The sequence below is a fragment of the Rissa tridactyla genome, chromosome 13 (genome assembly GCF_028500815.1).
Source record: "Rissa tridactyla isolate bRisTri1 chromosome 13, bRisTri1.patW.cur.20221130, whole genome shotgun sequence".
NCBI classification, from domain to species: Eukaryota; Metazoa; Chordata; class Aves; order Charadriiformes; family Laridae; genus Rissa; species Rissa tridactyla.
Genome location: NC_071478.1, coordinates 11,993,693 through 12,011,287, shown reverse-complemented (window position 1 = coordinate 12,011,287; position 17,595 = coordinate 11,993,693). Strand labels below are relative to the sequence as shown.

Sequence of the window (17,595 nt, the reverse complement as noted above, 5' to 3'; positions counted from 1 at the left end):
GGCCGTTGCCTGAGGGGAACGCGGTGTGTAGGGGCAGGACCGTCCCTCACGGGAGACACGGAATGGGGACACCGGTACGAGGCGGTTCCCCAAAGGGGGATGTGGTGTGTGGTGAGGGCTGTTCTCTGGGGGGAGGGGACGACAGGGACGTCCCTGAGGGGACGTGATGTGAGCTCAGGGCCGTCCCTGGGGGGACCTGATGTGGGGACAGGGCCATCCCTAAAGGTATGTGGTGTGGGGACAGGGCCGTCCTTGAGGGGACATGATGTCAGGACAGGGCCGTTTCCCGGGGGACGTAGTGTGGGGACGGTTGTCCCTGAGTGTATATGGGGACAAGGCTGCTCCGCAAAATGGGGTATGATATCAGGGCAGAGCTGTTCCTCAAAGGGGAGGTATGGTTTGAGGAGAGGACTGCTTCTTGGGGAGCTGAGGCAGTTGGGGCTCAGCTGCTTCTCAGCATTGCTGTTGACCACAGGTTTGGGGACACCAGGGATGTCAGGGCAGGGATTTTACTGGGGGGCGTTGGGGATCATGACACGGGATAGACACGCTGCTGTTCCTGCAAGTGAGATGTCAGGCAGGGTAGTGCAGTAACCTCTGTTCCTGCCCTGGATGTTCCTTGCCCGGATCCTAGCAGCACAGAGGGGATTTTAGAGAGATTATTTAGTTTCCACCCTCTTAGATGCATCCCGAGATAGATACATAGATGCCACGTTACTGGGAAGTAGCTAATTACCATTTTCTGACAGTGGTAGGGGTAGGTTCATAGGGTGAATCAGTAGGAAAAGAATTCCAGAGTTCTGTCGCTGTGTTTCCGCATCCTCAGTGCTTTAGGACATGGTCCTCTCAGCTGACCTGGTTGCTTTACATTTGTAATTAATGTTTGTTTGTTTTCCTGACCAGGCCTAAATGAAGTCCACAGCATCTTCCTGTCATTCTGCTTTTTTCACATCACCACAGAGAGCAGCATAGTATCTGTATAAATATCTTAGACATATACAAGACAGCCTTTTATTTTTAAATACGTAAAATTTGTGCAGAGCTCCAGATGCAGCCCTCACTTAATAGTAGTAATATTAGCTGAATGAGTTGTTGGGATGTACATATATCCTGAGCTAATATAATGGTAGGATTGGCAGGAAGTAGAACCTCAAAGAAGGTGGAATTTGATCCGATTAGGTGCTTTGCTACAAGCATTGCAAGAGCCATTAGCTTTGATGTCTAACTGCACCCTGCTGGTGGGCCTGACTGACAAGTTTCCCCAGAAGTGATTCAGGAGTGACTCAGAGGCTAAGGTGTAGTTAAATGAAACACACTTGTTTGTAGTGTATATTAACTGACATTGACTGAACTGGTTAATGATCTGTCCTGATCTGATCTTTCTCATTGGAATGAAAAGTAAATATGTGCATCTTTAACTATTTTAAAATTACTTTTATATGTGTTTTGTTCTTACATTTGGTGGTTTTTTAAAACATTTGATAATGTATTGTATCAAACGATTATAAAGACTGTGCTCACTGAGAAATAAAACATACTTCCCAAAGGGTACTGAGTTGTGCAGGGCCTGTGCCTGTAAGCCAGGTCAAAGGGTGGGATGATACCACAGTTGTTCTCTTAGCAAATGAGAGAATGGAGATTTTAGGGCTTGAGAACATCTGTTCAGGGAGTGCAGGAAGGAGTTAGAACCAGATTAGTGGGAGACATAACACCTCAACAGATGTTGCAGACCTAGTGAGGGAACTTAGGAAATGCAAAGATAAGCAATGGAATCCATCCACGTACATGAATGCAAAAGAAGAAAGTGGAGAATAAGGATTATGAATGACTAGGGAAGAGTACATAAGGCAACAAAAGAAATCTGCAAAAAGTATTGGGAAAAATACATGAAACAGAGAAAGTACTAAGAAAATCCATAAGATGAAGAAGGAAAACAAAACTAGCAAAAAAACTTTCTTTCTCCAGGACTATAGGAATAGTCAATTCTTTCCAAAATAGGAAAGATGAAAGCATATTAGCAATATTTTATGCATCATCAGATCAGTTCACTATGCACGCTTCTGCTTATATACATATATATGTATATATATGGGGTTTTTTCCCCTGCTGTGGAGTTAATGATGTTAATCATGGCTGCTGTAGAGTAATTAAGAGGTTATACTCCAGGCTAAGTGTTAGAAAACAGGAAAATAATTGAGCTTGGATGAGACTGCTGTGCTAGAATGGAATGAAGAGAGTCAAGAAAGTCACCAGTATCACAGTTCTGTTCTGAATTCTTAGGGAGGCATAGGATTACTTTTTGTTTAAAGTTGCTTGGTAGATAAACCATTATCAGGTGAAAAAATAAGGTAAGAAGGACCCTTCAATATTCTGTAGAGAGATATACTCAGTAGTTTGGACAATTCACTTAGCTTTAGATACCTTTTTTGTAAGATAAATGCTAAGTCTTGCCTATCTCCCAAAGGCACTTTGGTGCCTTTTGGAACAGGAGAAGCATAATTTATTTCAAAAGCAGAGGCTTACATTTCTTCCTATGTCTGTTCATAACAAAGCAGAAAATGCATGGACATTTTCCATCTGTGGATAGGAATAAGACGCTGTCCCTTTCTCCTTTGCATACAAGGATATACCATCCTCTGACAGTTTGTTTTGTTTCTTAAATCTTGGTTTATCCTTGTTGATGCCTAAAACCCCTTTGTTATCTTCCAGAAGCTTTGGTCATCACTGTGGAATTCCTGGTATGAGAAGGCAGAGCGTCAGGGTAGAGAGAGGATCCTTGCTGAACTGCTGTAATCATGAAGGCAGTGATTTTAATTGTTCTAATCATCTTCACTTTGCTGTCTTCAGGTAAGGCTGATGCACAGAGGGAAAGAGAAAGGTGACTTCTGGATGGGTTATCAGGATACAAACTCTAATATATGCTTTGATTTTGTTTTCTTCTGTGCAAAGAAGTTGCAGCTAGAACTGTGCCTGTGATTTCCATTTGCCTGTATTTTTCCTGTTTGATCATTGGCAGATGGTGACCCTGTTAGTTTTGAAGCAGCTTGATACACTAGTTTCTTAGCAATTCATTGAAGGTTTGTTTTCTTTGAATAGTTGAGATCTGTGTACTCATTAACGCTGTCAAAATTAGTCAGTGTATTTCAAGCTGCTCCCCTCTAAAACCACAATGGGCTCTTTTTGGAATTGCGCTGAATTAACATCAAAATGAGTACTAATGTCTGATGCTATGCTCAAAGAAATAAAAACTGAAATGTTTTAATTGTAAACATTATTTATTCCAGGCAATATATTTTTTATAATATTAGCAGATTGACAGAGAGCCAAATGCTTAAACATCTGGAAATTACAATGTTAGAAATGTACTGTTTTCTGTGCGTTCAGTCCTGGTTTTCATTACACGGTATAAGATTCTCTCAAGTTACATAACTGTATGCTATTTTTATATATAATAATCACTTTTTTTCTCCTTAAATGCATATATCTTCTTGAGATGTATAACATGATATATTTCCGAGTATGACAAAATAAGTCATACTACATGCAAGATGGAATAGTTGGAGTCTAAAGCAATAGAGGAAATTTTGTTGACATGTCTGGACTACTTAGGATGTGATTTCATAGTCAGTTTAAACCAACCAAACCCCTGACTTCCCCTGGAAAAGGAGGTTTTGCTTTCTCCTCCACTTCTAACCACATCTTCTTTCTTTCTTCTGGCATGGTTTTGTTTTGTTTTTTATTGGTTACATAGTTTTCAGCTGGAAAAAGATCTGACAACTGAATAGTTCAGTTCTGCTACAAATTTATAGAGTGTTCCTGTGCAGTTTATTTAAACTCTTTGTTTGGCATCCAGAAATGAAGATAATTTTTACCAACTTCCTGCTTGGAAGAGGTGGGGTTGTAAGGATTTGGTTGTTAATGTTTATTCAATGCTCTGTTCAACGTGGTACATGATTCTTCTTTATCAATAACCAAATTGTCCCTAGTTTCAGTTTTTCATGGTGAGTGTTGTCATGTAAGATAAACCTCTCTATCTTGAGAAGTGCAGCAAGTTACTTGTCATTGCTGAAGTAACACTTAGATAATATATTGTTTAAAAACAGAAGAAGGTCAAGAATTGCCATTGTAATTTCAAATAGTCCCAGATCCTTGCTTCCTGGATTGAGGCTTCCAGGGATTCCTGGACTAATTTGGTTTAACTCTTTTATAAAGTAGCATTTAATTGTGAACTTCTTCCAACTTAAAATTTTCATACTTCTCATATCTAAGGTTTTTCTGACCCTGGAGCTCTCATGTGGGTCTTAGTATTTAAAATCAGGTAGTCCTTGTCTGGAACGAAAATGAGGAGGAAGTACCATTCTAAGAAAGCATGGCGCTCAGTAGCAAATGCTGTTCTAACAAAGCATGTAGCTCAGTGCTGTGAGACAGCTGGGAGTTGGAACACCAGTTATTGTTTGTTTAAAAAACAACAATCCCCTCTCTAAAGACTAAATTCAACAAAGCTAAAACAGCTTGATCCCCTACCAACATCCTCCCTCCATGCCTCTTGTTCCTTTGCAGGCTTAGTTCTGACTTTCTAGAACTTTGTAACAGAAATATTAAGATTGGTATGGATAAATTGTGCATGGGAATATGTATGTGTGAAAGCACCAGAGGAAACAGCACGGCAAAGGTTAAAAGAATGGCCTGTATTGATAACCAAGGACACAACTGACAACAATAAAACTGATAAACCCTGGGGAATGTATTGTTTACGTCAAGAGCAGAAGGTCTGTGCTCTGATAAGGTCAAATCACAGTTGGTTTGTTAGGAGAAAAACTGCAGTCTGATAACAGGAAGATGATAACAAGGTTACCCTACATTGTAAGCACCATTCCTCTTCTTGCTATCCCAACAGGAAAACAACCATAGCCATAAAGATGTCCTTGCCTTTGTTTCCTCATTTTGTGTGGCAACCTTGCCTAAGATTCATAGAGTGTGAAGCAAGGAAGATTCTGAGGCTAGAGATCATGCCATAATAATTGTTGATTCTTGAAAAATCAACCTAAAAACTAGATTGCTGCTGCCAGTCAAGAGGAAGCAAAGAGATATAGTAAAGACTCAACAAAAACCATTAATTGTCTGCCATGTTGGGCAAAAATGGTCTTGGTCAGACTGCTTGGGCACATCTCTTGGGTGCCTGTAAGTATGTGGATATGTGTGAGTGAGCAGAATCAACTTACTTGTGAAGTTAAAGAAAAGAAAATAGCCTCCCTCTTCCGTAAGGTCTTAAACTGAGGGTTTTTTTCACTGAATCCTACAAATCTTGACTTCTTTTTTGATCCTACAGGGAAGAAATTCCGATGGTGCACCCTTTCTGACCTAGAACAGAGAAAATGTGCTGAACTGTCCAAAGCACTTACGGCTGCGGTGCCCCTTGCTACTGTCAATTCATTTGCTAGGATTTCTTGCATCAGAGCCCACAATACATATGACTGCATTGATAAAATCAGGGTGAGTTCACAGAGATTTTTAAAACGGATTTTAAGTCCAAATCCTCTTCTAAGAAGGAACTGGTAAACAGAATCCATGGGATAATAAAATTATACTGAACTGATGGTATTGCATATATGACAAAGTATATGGTAGCTTGAGAGGCAAGAATTAAAACCCGTGAGCATTCTAGTAGATGTACTACTTTATCGCAGCTCATGTCCTTGCAATCTCCGGGAAATAAGTAAAAAGCTGCTTGGAAATACGTGGACAAAACCAAACTACTAAATTAAAACTTCTTCAGAGTATTCTCGTTGCTTGTGGGGTTTGGTCCTACTCTGACTATAATGAATATTTTCTCTTCCCTTTCTTCCCTACTATTTGTAGCCCCTAGTCAATCTTTTCTGAAGTAAAGAGCAAAGCTTTTTTTCATGTAAAAATCTTTAATTTCAATAAGACATCAGACCATTTCTAAGTGTAAGCTCTATACCAGTTCTGAAATTACATTTTCATAATGTTGTATGCTTTGAAAAAAATTACTAATGAAAAATGAAGATAAGCGTTTGCTGTAGAATGGTTTCGGTAACATACGTAAACCTCATTTGTAATAGAGAATTTCAATTTCCATTTTCATTCAGTCGCAGTTGCCTTCAATGAGTCCAAATCTGACCTGGAAAACAAACCAAAGAAAACCTTTCTTGTTGGTTCAGGGAATAATTATTTTGTCTTTTCATTCAGTCCTGCAACCTTTGTTAATAGACTTCAGTTCCATTTTCTGTGTGGTTATGGAAAGATTACAGCCAGCAGAGCTCTCAGAAAGATTTGGGGTCTTGGAGGAGCAGTAGGAGGAAACAGGGCTTGCCTTTTTCTTCAGTTGGCAACAGAATTGTGTTTTTGGAATGGAAAGACGAAAGAAAAATTAAGAAAGGATATTGGCAAAGAACAGGTGTTTTTTGAAGGTAACTGAGCCTTCATAGCTAACATTTCACCATGCTTAGTAGCAGAGATTCAATTAAAAACAAAACAAATGCTTGTAAAAGCCACTGGTTACTACTTCTCAGAAAGAAACTCTGCTCTTGAAGCTGCTCTGTTCATTTCCCTGTAAACACACTTGTTTTGAGGGTTTTGCTGTTGTTTTTAAGGTGAATAAAGCAGATGCTGCCTCCTTGGATGCTGGAGATGTTTACTCTGCTGTAAAGCTATATGGTTTGACAGTGGTGGCAAAGGAGATCTATGAGCAAGGTAGGTTTATAAAGCAAAAGAATAAGCTGTAGTTCTTATTTGGCTAATAAATTGCTATGCAGTGAAAGTCAAGGCTCAAAAATTATTGAAAAAATCTATATGTTTTCAGTAACTTTATAGGAGTATGGAAGTGATTAACAACTATTTCTAAAATACTTTGTGATGATGAAAAAAGTACCAGTGGTGGTTTGTATCTAGTAGCCTTTCTGCCTCTGGCACTGCCACTATGACAAATTGTCTGTATCTACCCCTGCCCACAGCACTAGTGCACTGGAGTTCTACATCTTGCAGGCAATAAGAAGGGATTTATTCCATCTGTGTCAATTCTTATACCATACTCTTTACTAGTGTAACTGAACAGTTGCTAGCAGTTCCTTAAGAGATTAGCTTCTCTCATGAGTTAATTCTCTCCTTCTCACCCTAAAGAGACAAGAATATAAGGTGGAGAATCTGGTTATGGTAAGATTCCTCTTAATTTGTGTCAGACCCGAACACTCTGTGCAATGAATGATACATAAGGCAAGAATAAATAAGTCTGAGCCAAAATCAAGCATACAGTAGAAAATACTTGTTGGACTTGAATCTGAGAAGGAAGCCAGATTAGCAGATGGATATAGGAAAAGACTAATAAGAGGACAGTTTGAGAACAGGATTGAATTTTGGTTTGGCTGAAGAACCATGAAATCATAGTCGAATTGATATGTTTCAGTAGGTAAGTATGTTCTGAGTATAAGACATAGGAGTTCTTTCCATTACAGTACCTAAACAGTGTCATACAAATGTTCAGAATTCTTGAGTAGCAATTGCATTGGGTGATGGAGCTGGATGATCTTGTAAGCCTTTTCCACCAGATTTTTAGGTTCTTGCTTTGCACATCACTTGCATTTCTCAGTTTGGCAAGGTGCCATGTAGCCAAGTATATGGTAGAGAAGCTGCAGAATTGTGATTTAGTTATTTCTGTTATATATTTTATTCTATCGCAGGGAATTGTGTGTTTGCTGTGGCCATTGCCAAACGAGGAACTCTGGATATCCAGAGACTACGAGGTGCACGCAGCTGCCACAATGGAGCCAGATGGACATCAGGCTGGAATATTCCACTTGGCTTTCTCCTTGCAAGAAATGATCTTTCCTGGGATGAGGCGCAACCTCTGAGCCACGGTGGGTGATAGGAGCCACAGGGCTATGTGTCTGCCCTCAGCAAAAATGTCTGAAATACAATCAGACGTAGAATGTGGAGGATGAAGGGCTTTCTGGATGAGACATCCTCTTGGAATGTTTTTGATACTGGCTTTTAGCCCTCTTCAGAACTTTTCTAGTGATCTCAAAGCAGCAGAATTGTTACCAAACCAGGAAATCTTTGTATTCTATATACATCAGGGAACAAATCTTTGCAATATCTAGCCAGCATAAGAATCATTTCAACCAAGCAAAATTTGATCACTCTGTTTCCAGCACATGTTCCAAATTTGAAGTTTAGACAATGAAGCTGCATTTGTTGATTTATTTATTAAAGCACCATAGTCCTAGTTATGCCCATGATATATTTGCCCCCTTTTCTTTCTTCCATTTTTCCCATTCGACTTTTTTCTTCTTTTTTTTTTCTTTTTTTCTCCCTACACCTGCAGTAATCAGTGAGTATTTCAATGCAAGTTGCATCCCTGGGGTTGGTGTTGCTGCTCCTCGACTGTGTTCTCTCTGCCAAGGACAGAAATCCTATGTCAGAGACAAGAACCACTTCTGTGAGACAAGCAGTAACGAACCCTTCTATGACTCTGAGGGAGCCTTCAGGTGAGCTCTGTGACACTTGTACTGAATTTGCTTTTGGGGAAAAACAACTGGTAATGGAGGAAAAGCCAGGTGACGTGTTAAGAAGATGGTATTTGTCTTCCTGCAGGTGCTTGAAGAATGGAGTGGCAGATGTTGCCTTTTTAGATCATCTAACAATTATGAGTGCCACAGGTAATCCTAAAAACGCAGATTCCTTTTAACCTCTGTCTGTGCTCTTTCCTGCATGGGGGATATGCCTATTTTTTTGTTGTTTCCAGGGAAAAATCAATCCCTGCAAGCAGTTCTGTGGTATTTCTTGGCTCTCCACACAAGTCAGAAGGAAACAGAAGAGGAAAGAGCAAGGGAGCAATAATTGCTCACAGGAAATTTTTAGAATGGGAGCAGACAGATATTTTTATACAGGTGATGTCTTTAGCCTGTAGTCTCTGATGCAGCTGTCAGTATTTGCATTGCCTGAGTTATAAGATTGCTTTTAAAATTCAGTGTTATTGAGCTGCTAGAATGTGCAGTTCCCATATACCTGTCTTGTATTTTTAAACTCAGTTGAGCTCTATGTCGACATTTTTGAAGGTGGTTACCGGTAATATTGGCAGGTGAATGTTCTTTAAACAAACGTATTTACAGAGATACAGTTTAAAGAGTATTTTGGAGTACCTCTGGCTAAGGTCCCTCTATTTGTTAAGAGAAGAGTTTATCAAAGACAACTTTCCCAAATGTGCTTGGTACACTGCGCTGCTTGAATAATCTTGGAGCGACCTCCTCTGAAAAATGTTTTACCTTCCATCTCTGTGCCTGCTGCCAAATCGTGTCTCATTTCATAGATTCATGAGTGTCTTGTTTCAGAGGCAGAACAACAGGAATATGAACTCTTGTGTCCGGATGGGACTACGGCTGAGCTGACTGAATACAGCACCTGTAACTTGGGCAAGGGGCCTGGCCGTGGCATCATCACCCGCCACAACTTCCAGAAGATCACCAACAAATTTCTTACCATGATCCAAGTGAGTGGATACTATAAGCTGTATGGCTCCAGACACAGGCTTTTCTTCCATCTTTGTGTGGAGCTTACCACCCAGTTCACCTTCTTTCTTGAGAAATGTATAGTTAGTGTGAAAAAGGACTAAAAATTGGTTGTTCTGGGGAAGGATCCTGCATTGGCTTTCCAGAAGAAGGAAAGAACCTTTCCAAAAGAAGGTTCTTTACAGAAGAACCTCTGAAGTGTTCTTCTGTAGAGGCTAGGAATAAATAATGAAAGAAGGGGAAGATGCCATAACACACAAACTGGGAAATGGCTAATGGTGTTCATCCTGCCCTGGAGCTTACATGAATTCTTTCGTAGCTGAGGGGGACGCACCAATTCAGGCAGGGTTCAACTTTGTTCTTCTCTTTTTCTCAACTTAGAAATAGTTTCTGTTGCCTTGACATCCAGGAATCCATTTGAAGCTGAGCCTGAAATGCATATTTAAGTATAAATGTAAAGGATTTTATGAAGCCATCCAGCCCTTAAAATAGTCCAGCAAACAGTGAATAATTCAACCCGGTGGGCTGAGTTGTGCTCACACATAGACGCTGGCAGATAGCAGTTGTACAAAATCTCTTCTTTATTGAGAGGTCTTCATATGCCTTTGTCAGTGGAGTTATAAACACATATCTTAGCTGTGTTCACCCACACATAGCAATGGCTATGCAGCAGTGTTCCTACTCCACTTCTCAGTGCTTTCTTCTCTTCCAGTACCATCAGGCTGAACAAAGCTACTTTGCGCATGGTACTTCCTCATCATAAAGCACAAGATATCTTGTACCCTTTTACTGCACCGATCTTTATCACAAATATTTCTCACTCAGCTGTACTCCCTCAGTTGCCTTTCCAGGGCAGGCGTCATTGAGCACAGCCCAATAAATTTGAATAACTAAGATGGGGAAAAAAAATCTTCAAAAAAGTGAATCATATAATACTTTTAGGACTGGAACCATCCACTCAGTGCAGTACCTCTGGACTTTGTCCCAGTGTGATGGAAACCTTGAGTGCTATGTTACAAATCATTGATATGAAGGGAGGGGTGGATGAGGCTGTTACTGGAAGGATGAGCAGATTTGTTGCAATTAAAAGTGTTGTTCTTATCCTAGCGCCTCTTTGGGCAAAAAGGAAAGGAAAGAGCCAGGTTTGAACTCTTCACTTCATCACCCTTTGGGGGAAAGAACCTGCTGTTCCGAGATGCCACTCAGCACCTGCAGCTTCTTGAGGAGCAGCTAGAGATTGCCTATGTCCTTGGTCTGGATTACGTAGCTCTTCTTAAGGGACTTGGCCATGAAGGTGAGAAGCCTTACAGAAGATTGTAGCTAAGGAAAGGGAAGAAAAAGTTGTCTTTCCATGTTATTCCTCCCTGCCAGGCGTGAATGCATAAACCTAAATGTCTCCTTAGCAAAGAACAGATTGGTGCATACGTGACATGGTCTCACTGTGTTCCTTCCTTCTAATGCAGGGAGCTCTTTGGAAAACAGTGTTGTGCGCTGGTGCTGCATTAGTGATGCTGAGCTGCGCAAATGTGAGGAGTGGGCGCTGAGCATCAAATCTGATCCGTTAGTCTGTGTCCAAGCAAATTCCATGACTAAATGCATTGAAATGATCAAGGTAGGAGACTCCCTCAGGTCAGAGTATATGATTAATGGCACAGGGTGTGTATGTCCTTGTCTGAGCAGAACAAGACGAAAAACAGCTTGTACACTAGAGGAACCAGTGGGAATGAGAGGGAATTTATACCAGGGAATTTCCAGCCAGCGGGGAAGTACAGCTTCTTGGTTACACAACTCATGCAAATCCCATTTCTGTTATTTTCTATAATGCTGTTGGCAGAGTAGTGAGGCTGATGCCGTCACCCTGGACGCAACACATGTCTACATTGCAGGGAAGTGTGGATTGGTGCCTGTAGCTGCAGAATGTTATGGTAAGTGCTCATGTGACCTTAGCATAAGGGAGGGAATCAAAAAAATATCATTATAAATATTGTTAAATTTCCACAGTTTGTGATGTTTTGTGATGGACGCAGGAATCAATATATATTTCCAAATACACTTCCCAGCTCTTCCACTAACTGGCTCTACCATTTGGTTTGGCTGTTTATTATATCACTTCTGTAAAAGGGATAGAGATGTTGATATGGCTCAAGAGGATTGCAAGGTTTTTGATGGGGTGCTGCCATGTAATAGGAATGACAACAGTCACAAGATCCTTAATGGTAGTCTCTCCTCTCCAGGGGGAGATTGTGCCCCAGCTGCTAAGAGCACGGAGGAAACACGGAAACAAATTCATCTTAAGCACAAAGGTAACAGGACAACTTTGAGTAGGCACAAGGTTTAGATTTTCCTAAGACTGCCTCTAGGATTTATGTAGGAATGTATTTGCATGTTGGTTTGGGAAAGAAATTGCTGTGCATGTTCTACTGTGAAGTAGGAGCTTCACAGATAATGCTGGGCAGCTAGGACAAGAGCTTTGTGGCTAAGCAAAGAATTCAGATCCTCTGTTGTAACTGAAGATATCCTGACGGGATGAGGGAGAGAAGAAGGGGGCTGTACCTGTCTGGAATACGTAATTGCCTTGGTATAACTGGTTGTTGTCATTGTTTTACAGCACTGCCACCAGTTTATGCTGTTGCCTTAGCTAAGAAAAATGCCAAACAGATTAACATTCGTAACCTTAGGGGAAGGAGATCCTGCCACAGTCACCTGTATAGTCCTGGAGGATGGTTACTTCCTTCCAGATACACAGTGGGAGCTCTGGAGAACGGTACTGAGAACTGTGACATTGGTTCTGGTAAGGACTGCTCTGGGTTGTCTGTTGACTAGACCATGGAAATTTGAAGCCCCAAAGTTGGGAGTAAAATGGAGATGGGGCCATGAGGATTTGGCCAGCAGGGGATGACTGGAGTCTCAGAAGGTGTTGAAGCAGCTCTTCCTCCTATCTGACTATGTGTGATTCTTCACACTATTTAGCCCTCTTCTTGCTAGCTATTAGGATCAAATTCCATTCCTGTCTTTTCCCATGCATGAAGAGGCTTTGGAAAACCTTTCCCTAATGTCACCTCAGTTTTCTCTACTCAGTTTATCAGAATTACTTTTGGAAGAGCTGCATGCCAGGAGCAGATGGAAGCCTGTGCAAGGTGTGCATTGGAGACAGTGAGGTGGAAGGGGCTCGAGTATCTAGCAGATGTGCTGCCAGTCACAACGAACGTTACTATGGCAATATGGGAGCACTCAGGTAAGCTTTTTGTCAGGGTCAGAAATGCAGAGCAATAGCCAGAATTGTCTTATTATTTTGCTGCTGGTTTTCTTTGGAGTTTGGTTTTTTGTTTTGGTTTTTTTGTTTGTTTGTTTGGTTTTTTTGTTAAATAACTGGCTGTATAAACTTTGGGTAGCATGTATTTTGTTTTGGTTGCAATTGCTATGCGATACTCAGCTGATTGGTGATTTAAAACAGTCACGAAACCATTTCCAGAGCAAGAAAATGATTCCAAACATGTAAGGCTTAGAGCATCGGTACTGACTCATTAAAGAAGAAGGGACGAAAGATAGGTCAGAGAGCAGAGGTGATGCGGTAAGAAGCAGTGTAGGGTACAGGGGGCAATTAAACAGACTGATGATATTAAAAAAAACATAGTTGAAGCAGAGGCAAAGAGTATTAAAGGTGAAGGCACTCTTATAGAATATATATAATGCATTTAGTTGAATTACATTCTCTTTCCTGGCTAGGCACAGTTGAGGCTACATGGACATTGTGCCACAACTATGACTTGGGAGCTGCTTTAAGGGATGAAGGGGATTGTCTTATCAAATGTATAAACACTGTCCACCAAGATCTATGCTGACATCACTAACTTGTTCCATATTACAACCAAGTAATTACAGATGAGGGGGATACTTCCAGCTACTCCTGTTTTAGCTTCAGATGACTGTTGAAATGTCAGTCATTGTGTAGTGGCTGTCTCTGATAACGTCTTGGGTTTTTTTCTGCACCTAGGTGCCTAGTTGGCAATCCCAGTGGAAGAAGCTTCGGAGATGTAGCTTTCCTGGAACACTCTAACCTACTCCAGAACATACAGAGTGAGATGTGGATATTCTCTTTTCCTTTGAGAATATTCAGTAGTGTCAGTTACTTCCCACACAGCAACTATCACTCATGAGGACAGCTTTTACAGGTTTAATCTAGGTCCATGAAGTTGTGTTTGTGACTGGAAAATTGTGGGAACCTTCCTGCATGTAGGTGTTCCAGTAAAGCTCAAAATTCAGATACTATTCAGTTTCAGAGAGGAAAGAGGAAGAATCACTGAGTGCAAAGATCAAGGTGTGTTTTGGAGGGGGTAATCATCCTTGGAGTCTGCACTAATTTTTTGAAGCTCAAAGCTTTAAAAAGCAAGTGACTTTTCCCACCAGACTTTCTCCCATAGGCAGCAGTAGTGCATGTGCCCGTTGTTTTTAATTGGAGTTTGAAGAATTAAAATGGCAGGTAAGGGCAATGCTGTGGGCTGTTTGTGCTGGGAGATGTTCTATGGCTTCATTGTGACTTGGCAACTTCCTCATGTTGTTTCCACAGACACTTGTGGAATAAACAGTCCAAATAGGTTAATAGGCAAAAATACTGCAAATCCTTGTCTTTCACAGTTTCTGAAAACAACATTATTACTACACTGTGAAATGTTTAAATTTCTCTGGGAAATACTGATCTTTGTAACAGTCTAGCAATTGGATTTTGTTGATGACAATGGTTTTGGTTACAGTAGCTTAAATCCCCTCAATCTCTTAAATTATGCCTACTGCTCTAACAGCCAAAATATGCTGCCTTTTCATAGAGGTGAAGAGAAAGAGAACCCCCATTTTGTTAAGTGGTGCTGATAAAGCACACTGAAATCCTAATTTAGGCAATTTCACTAACAGAAGAGACTTTTCTAAGAGAGGATTCTTTCTAAAATCAAGTGAAGGTAAAAGGGCCTGGAAACCCAGAGGAACTCATGCAGCAGTGAGCAGGTTGTTTGGGGAGGCAAAGGACATGCGGGCTGAATTGCTTTTTCAGAGAGCAGTCTGATTACAGATGAAGATGAGGCACGATAAGCTGTTTGTATGCCTTGATGTTACTCTAGTTTTTAGTTGATAGGTGCAGCTTAAGTTCACTGACATGTTTCCTCAGTGAAAACACTACCCTGTTCCTAATAAATGACCATGGAGCATGCTGCATTTGTTTTGAACATATTGACTAAACTTCTTCCTCTCAATTTTGTATCATTTTGCATGAGATTCACCCTGTCTTCTGATTTTATTTTTTAAAATGATTTGCTTTCATTTCATCTTCTTTTCAGATCTGGACAGCACTGGTTGGGCAAAAGGTTATACCGCTGTTGACTTTGAACTCTTGTGTCCAGATGGAACACGCGCTGCAGTCACAGAATGGGCAGGCTGTAACCTTGGCCCCATTCCCCCCAGCACGGTTATGACTCGACCAGTCACTGTCACTAAAATCTATGACTTCCTAATGAAATCCCAGGTATGGCACGCAACAGGGAAAAAGTTAGCATGTTATCACTTGTTATGTACAACTGCTGAAAACCCTTTCAAGATCAAAAGCTTTGTATACAAAATATATAAAATGCCTTCGGGTCCAATATGAAAGAAGAATGTGCATAGGAGATTGAGAAAATAATTATTTGGATTCTCTAAAGGGACATTTTGGCACCAGTTGCCATCCTGCAGTGGTCATACTTTTGCTGAGAAATAAGCCACTGCAAAACCGCATCTTTTTGTACAAATGACAGTGCTAGGTGAAACTGGAGCCTTTTTTCTGCTAGATCTTGCTATAAAACTGAGGGTCACCAGCTTAACCTTTCTGTTTATGATCCAAACTGTGGAATTTATTTCATTTCTGTTTAGGAATCTCTGGGAAGCAAACCGGATTCTGAATTCCATCTCTTTCAGTCGTGGAAGTATGGTGAAAGCGATCTGCTTTTCAAAGATACTACTCAGTACCTCGTTCATGCAAGTCACATGAGCTATCGGGAAATTCTTGGAGTGTCTTTCTTTCAACTGGCAGAATCAGTGTTTAACTGTACACCTGCAGGTAAAGTCAAGTTCTTAATTTTGAGATAGAGAAAAATGCAAAGCAGGAAGGCTTCTGTGCATAGCTATTGGCCTTTTGTCTAGTCTGAATGGAGAAGTATGGTCTACATAACCCTGTTAGTGACAATTTTCCAAGGAATACTCTGTTTGGGCTCCTTTAGAGCCTCTTACAACTCCTATCCAAAAGCAATGAAATTTGAGCTCTGTAAGAACAGAAAAACCAATACATTTTAAGGGCAAATATGAGGTTATTGAAATAGGCCTGGTTTACTCCCACTCTGAAATCTCTCCCTTCAATTCCAAAGATCAGTTCTGGGAAAAGGGAATATAATGTTCATTTGGATATGCCAAATTTGGGAAAAATATAAGAAATTTTATATTTAATTATTGATTTAACCTCCAAATAATGTAAATAATTTCCTTTTTAAAAAGAGCGCACTAAAGATCAAAACCTTTATAAATTTAAGGGATGGCTTTTTCATTAATCTCCACTGAAAGCTTATGAAGTATGTATTTACTAAAACTGAAACCATCTATGAGCTAGGGTCAAGCTCTTTTGGGATGTGAAAATTTGTACTGAAGTTAAATGAAGGTTACACAGTAAGTCAGACTTCTGTGAGTCTAACTTGTTAAAGAACTGAAATTCAAAAGGGGAATTTTACCTCTGTTCCGGTGTTTTAGTGAATAATATCTGAAGAATTTGTTATTTTTAAAGCTGATAGGATCTTTAAGTGTATGCTTTCTTACTGGTTTGTAGGCATCTTAAACTTCTGCAAACAGGATATCTGTGCATCCTCATCAAACTGATGGCTAATACAGAAGCCTTCCAAGGCTCATACATCACCATCAACATTGAAAACAAGGAAATATGCAAGTCCAACCTATCCAAAGCAATCAGCAAGAAAACAGTCATCTGTAGAAATGTATGCTGAATATGCTTGTGTCTTTTTCTTATTTTTTAAAACAGATTTTATGTTTTATGATAATGTAGTACTACTCATATGTCACCCCTTTCTTGTTTGGAGCATGACATCCTGTGGAACAGCACTGGCCAGTCTGCATAACCCACAGCACAGAACTAGGATCAGCAATTCTGTACAATCACTATGGAGAAGTCATTTTTGTGGAAATAGCAGGGCTGATACCATGGACTAAAATATACACTGTCAGGAGTGGCACAGGTTAGTCAGTAGCAGTTTGCCTTGCTTGTTTTATAAACTGTTTCCATGGGAAAAAAAAAATAATAACTGACATTTTTGTAGTTGCAGCATTGTCCTCCTAGGTAGTCCTTGCTGAATACACATATAGGTTTTATATGTAATTGCTATCAGAATCAGTAGTCTTTCCTGCTTTTATCTGGGAAGAATGTACCTTCTGCTCCCATACAGATTTTTAATTAAAAAAAATAATTAAAAAAATCCTTCACCCAAAAATTTGCAGTCCTTCATACAGGATGCTCGTTGAGGTCTCGGAGGTGCTCCTTCCTTTCTTTACTGGAGCTTACATGCCACCTGCGGGACTCACGTAACACTGCACTTCAATCAGAGAGAAGTTATGAGAACAGAGGGAAGAAGTGCATCTGCCAGCTTAGTTTTGCCAAAAGCAGCATGCAGCTGAATAGCAATAAATTGAAATCTGTGTTATACACAAGATTTTATAGGTTGAAGGGAGGGGGAGTTGTTTTCTGGCATAGACATTACAGATGCACGTTAGGCCTTTTTGACATTCCTATGCTTCAGCTTTGGTTTAAAAGCCCAGTCTGATGCTTTGCACAGACTGCAGTACGTGAACCACCGGCCTGCCGCAGCTTTGAATCTCCTCTGAACATAGCAGGACCTGTCTGTGCTGTCTGACTCCTGCTACTCTACTACCTTACGAGACGGATGCTATCTCAACACTATGAATAGTAGCTAGGATCATGCTTAAAATCCCCCTGGTCTGTTTCTGTTAAAGTATGTCTACGGATGAATGAACACTAGAATTGGTGTGC

At 40.4% G+C, this 17,595-nt stretch overlaps 1 protein-coding gene across 1 annotated transcript; it reads left to right on the top strand.

Moving 5' to 3' along the window:
• The first annotated feature begins 19 nt into the window (after positions 1-19).
• On the top strand, positions 20-17,296 carry LOC128917021 (melanotransferrin-like). The gene is made up of 18 exons (XM_054219485.1): positions 20-74; positions 2,710-2,847; positions 5,330-5,493; positions 6,615-6,714; positions 7,698-7,874; positions 8,342-8,504; positions 8,611-8,675; positions 9,348-9,505; positions 10,632-10,818; positions 10,988-11,136; positions 11,359-11,449; positions 11,759-11,827; positions 12,133-12,315; positions 12,603-12,759; positions 13,519-13,601; positions 14,852-15,036; positions 15,420-15,606; positions 16,363-17,296. Exons 2-18 carry the CDS (start codon positions 2,796-2,798, stop codon positions 16,410-16,412), a joined length of 2,220 nt encoding a protein of 739 aa, XP_054075460.1. The 5' UTR covers positions 20-74; positions 2,710-2,795; the 3' UTR covers positions 16,413-17,296.
• The last annotated feature ends 299 nt before the right edge of the window (positions 17,297-17,595 follow it).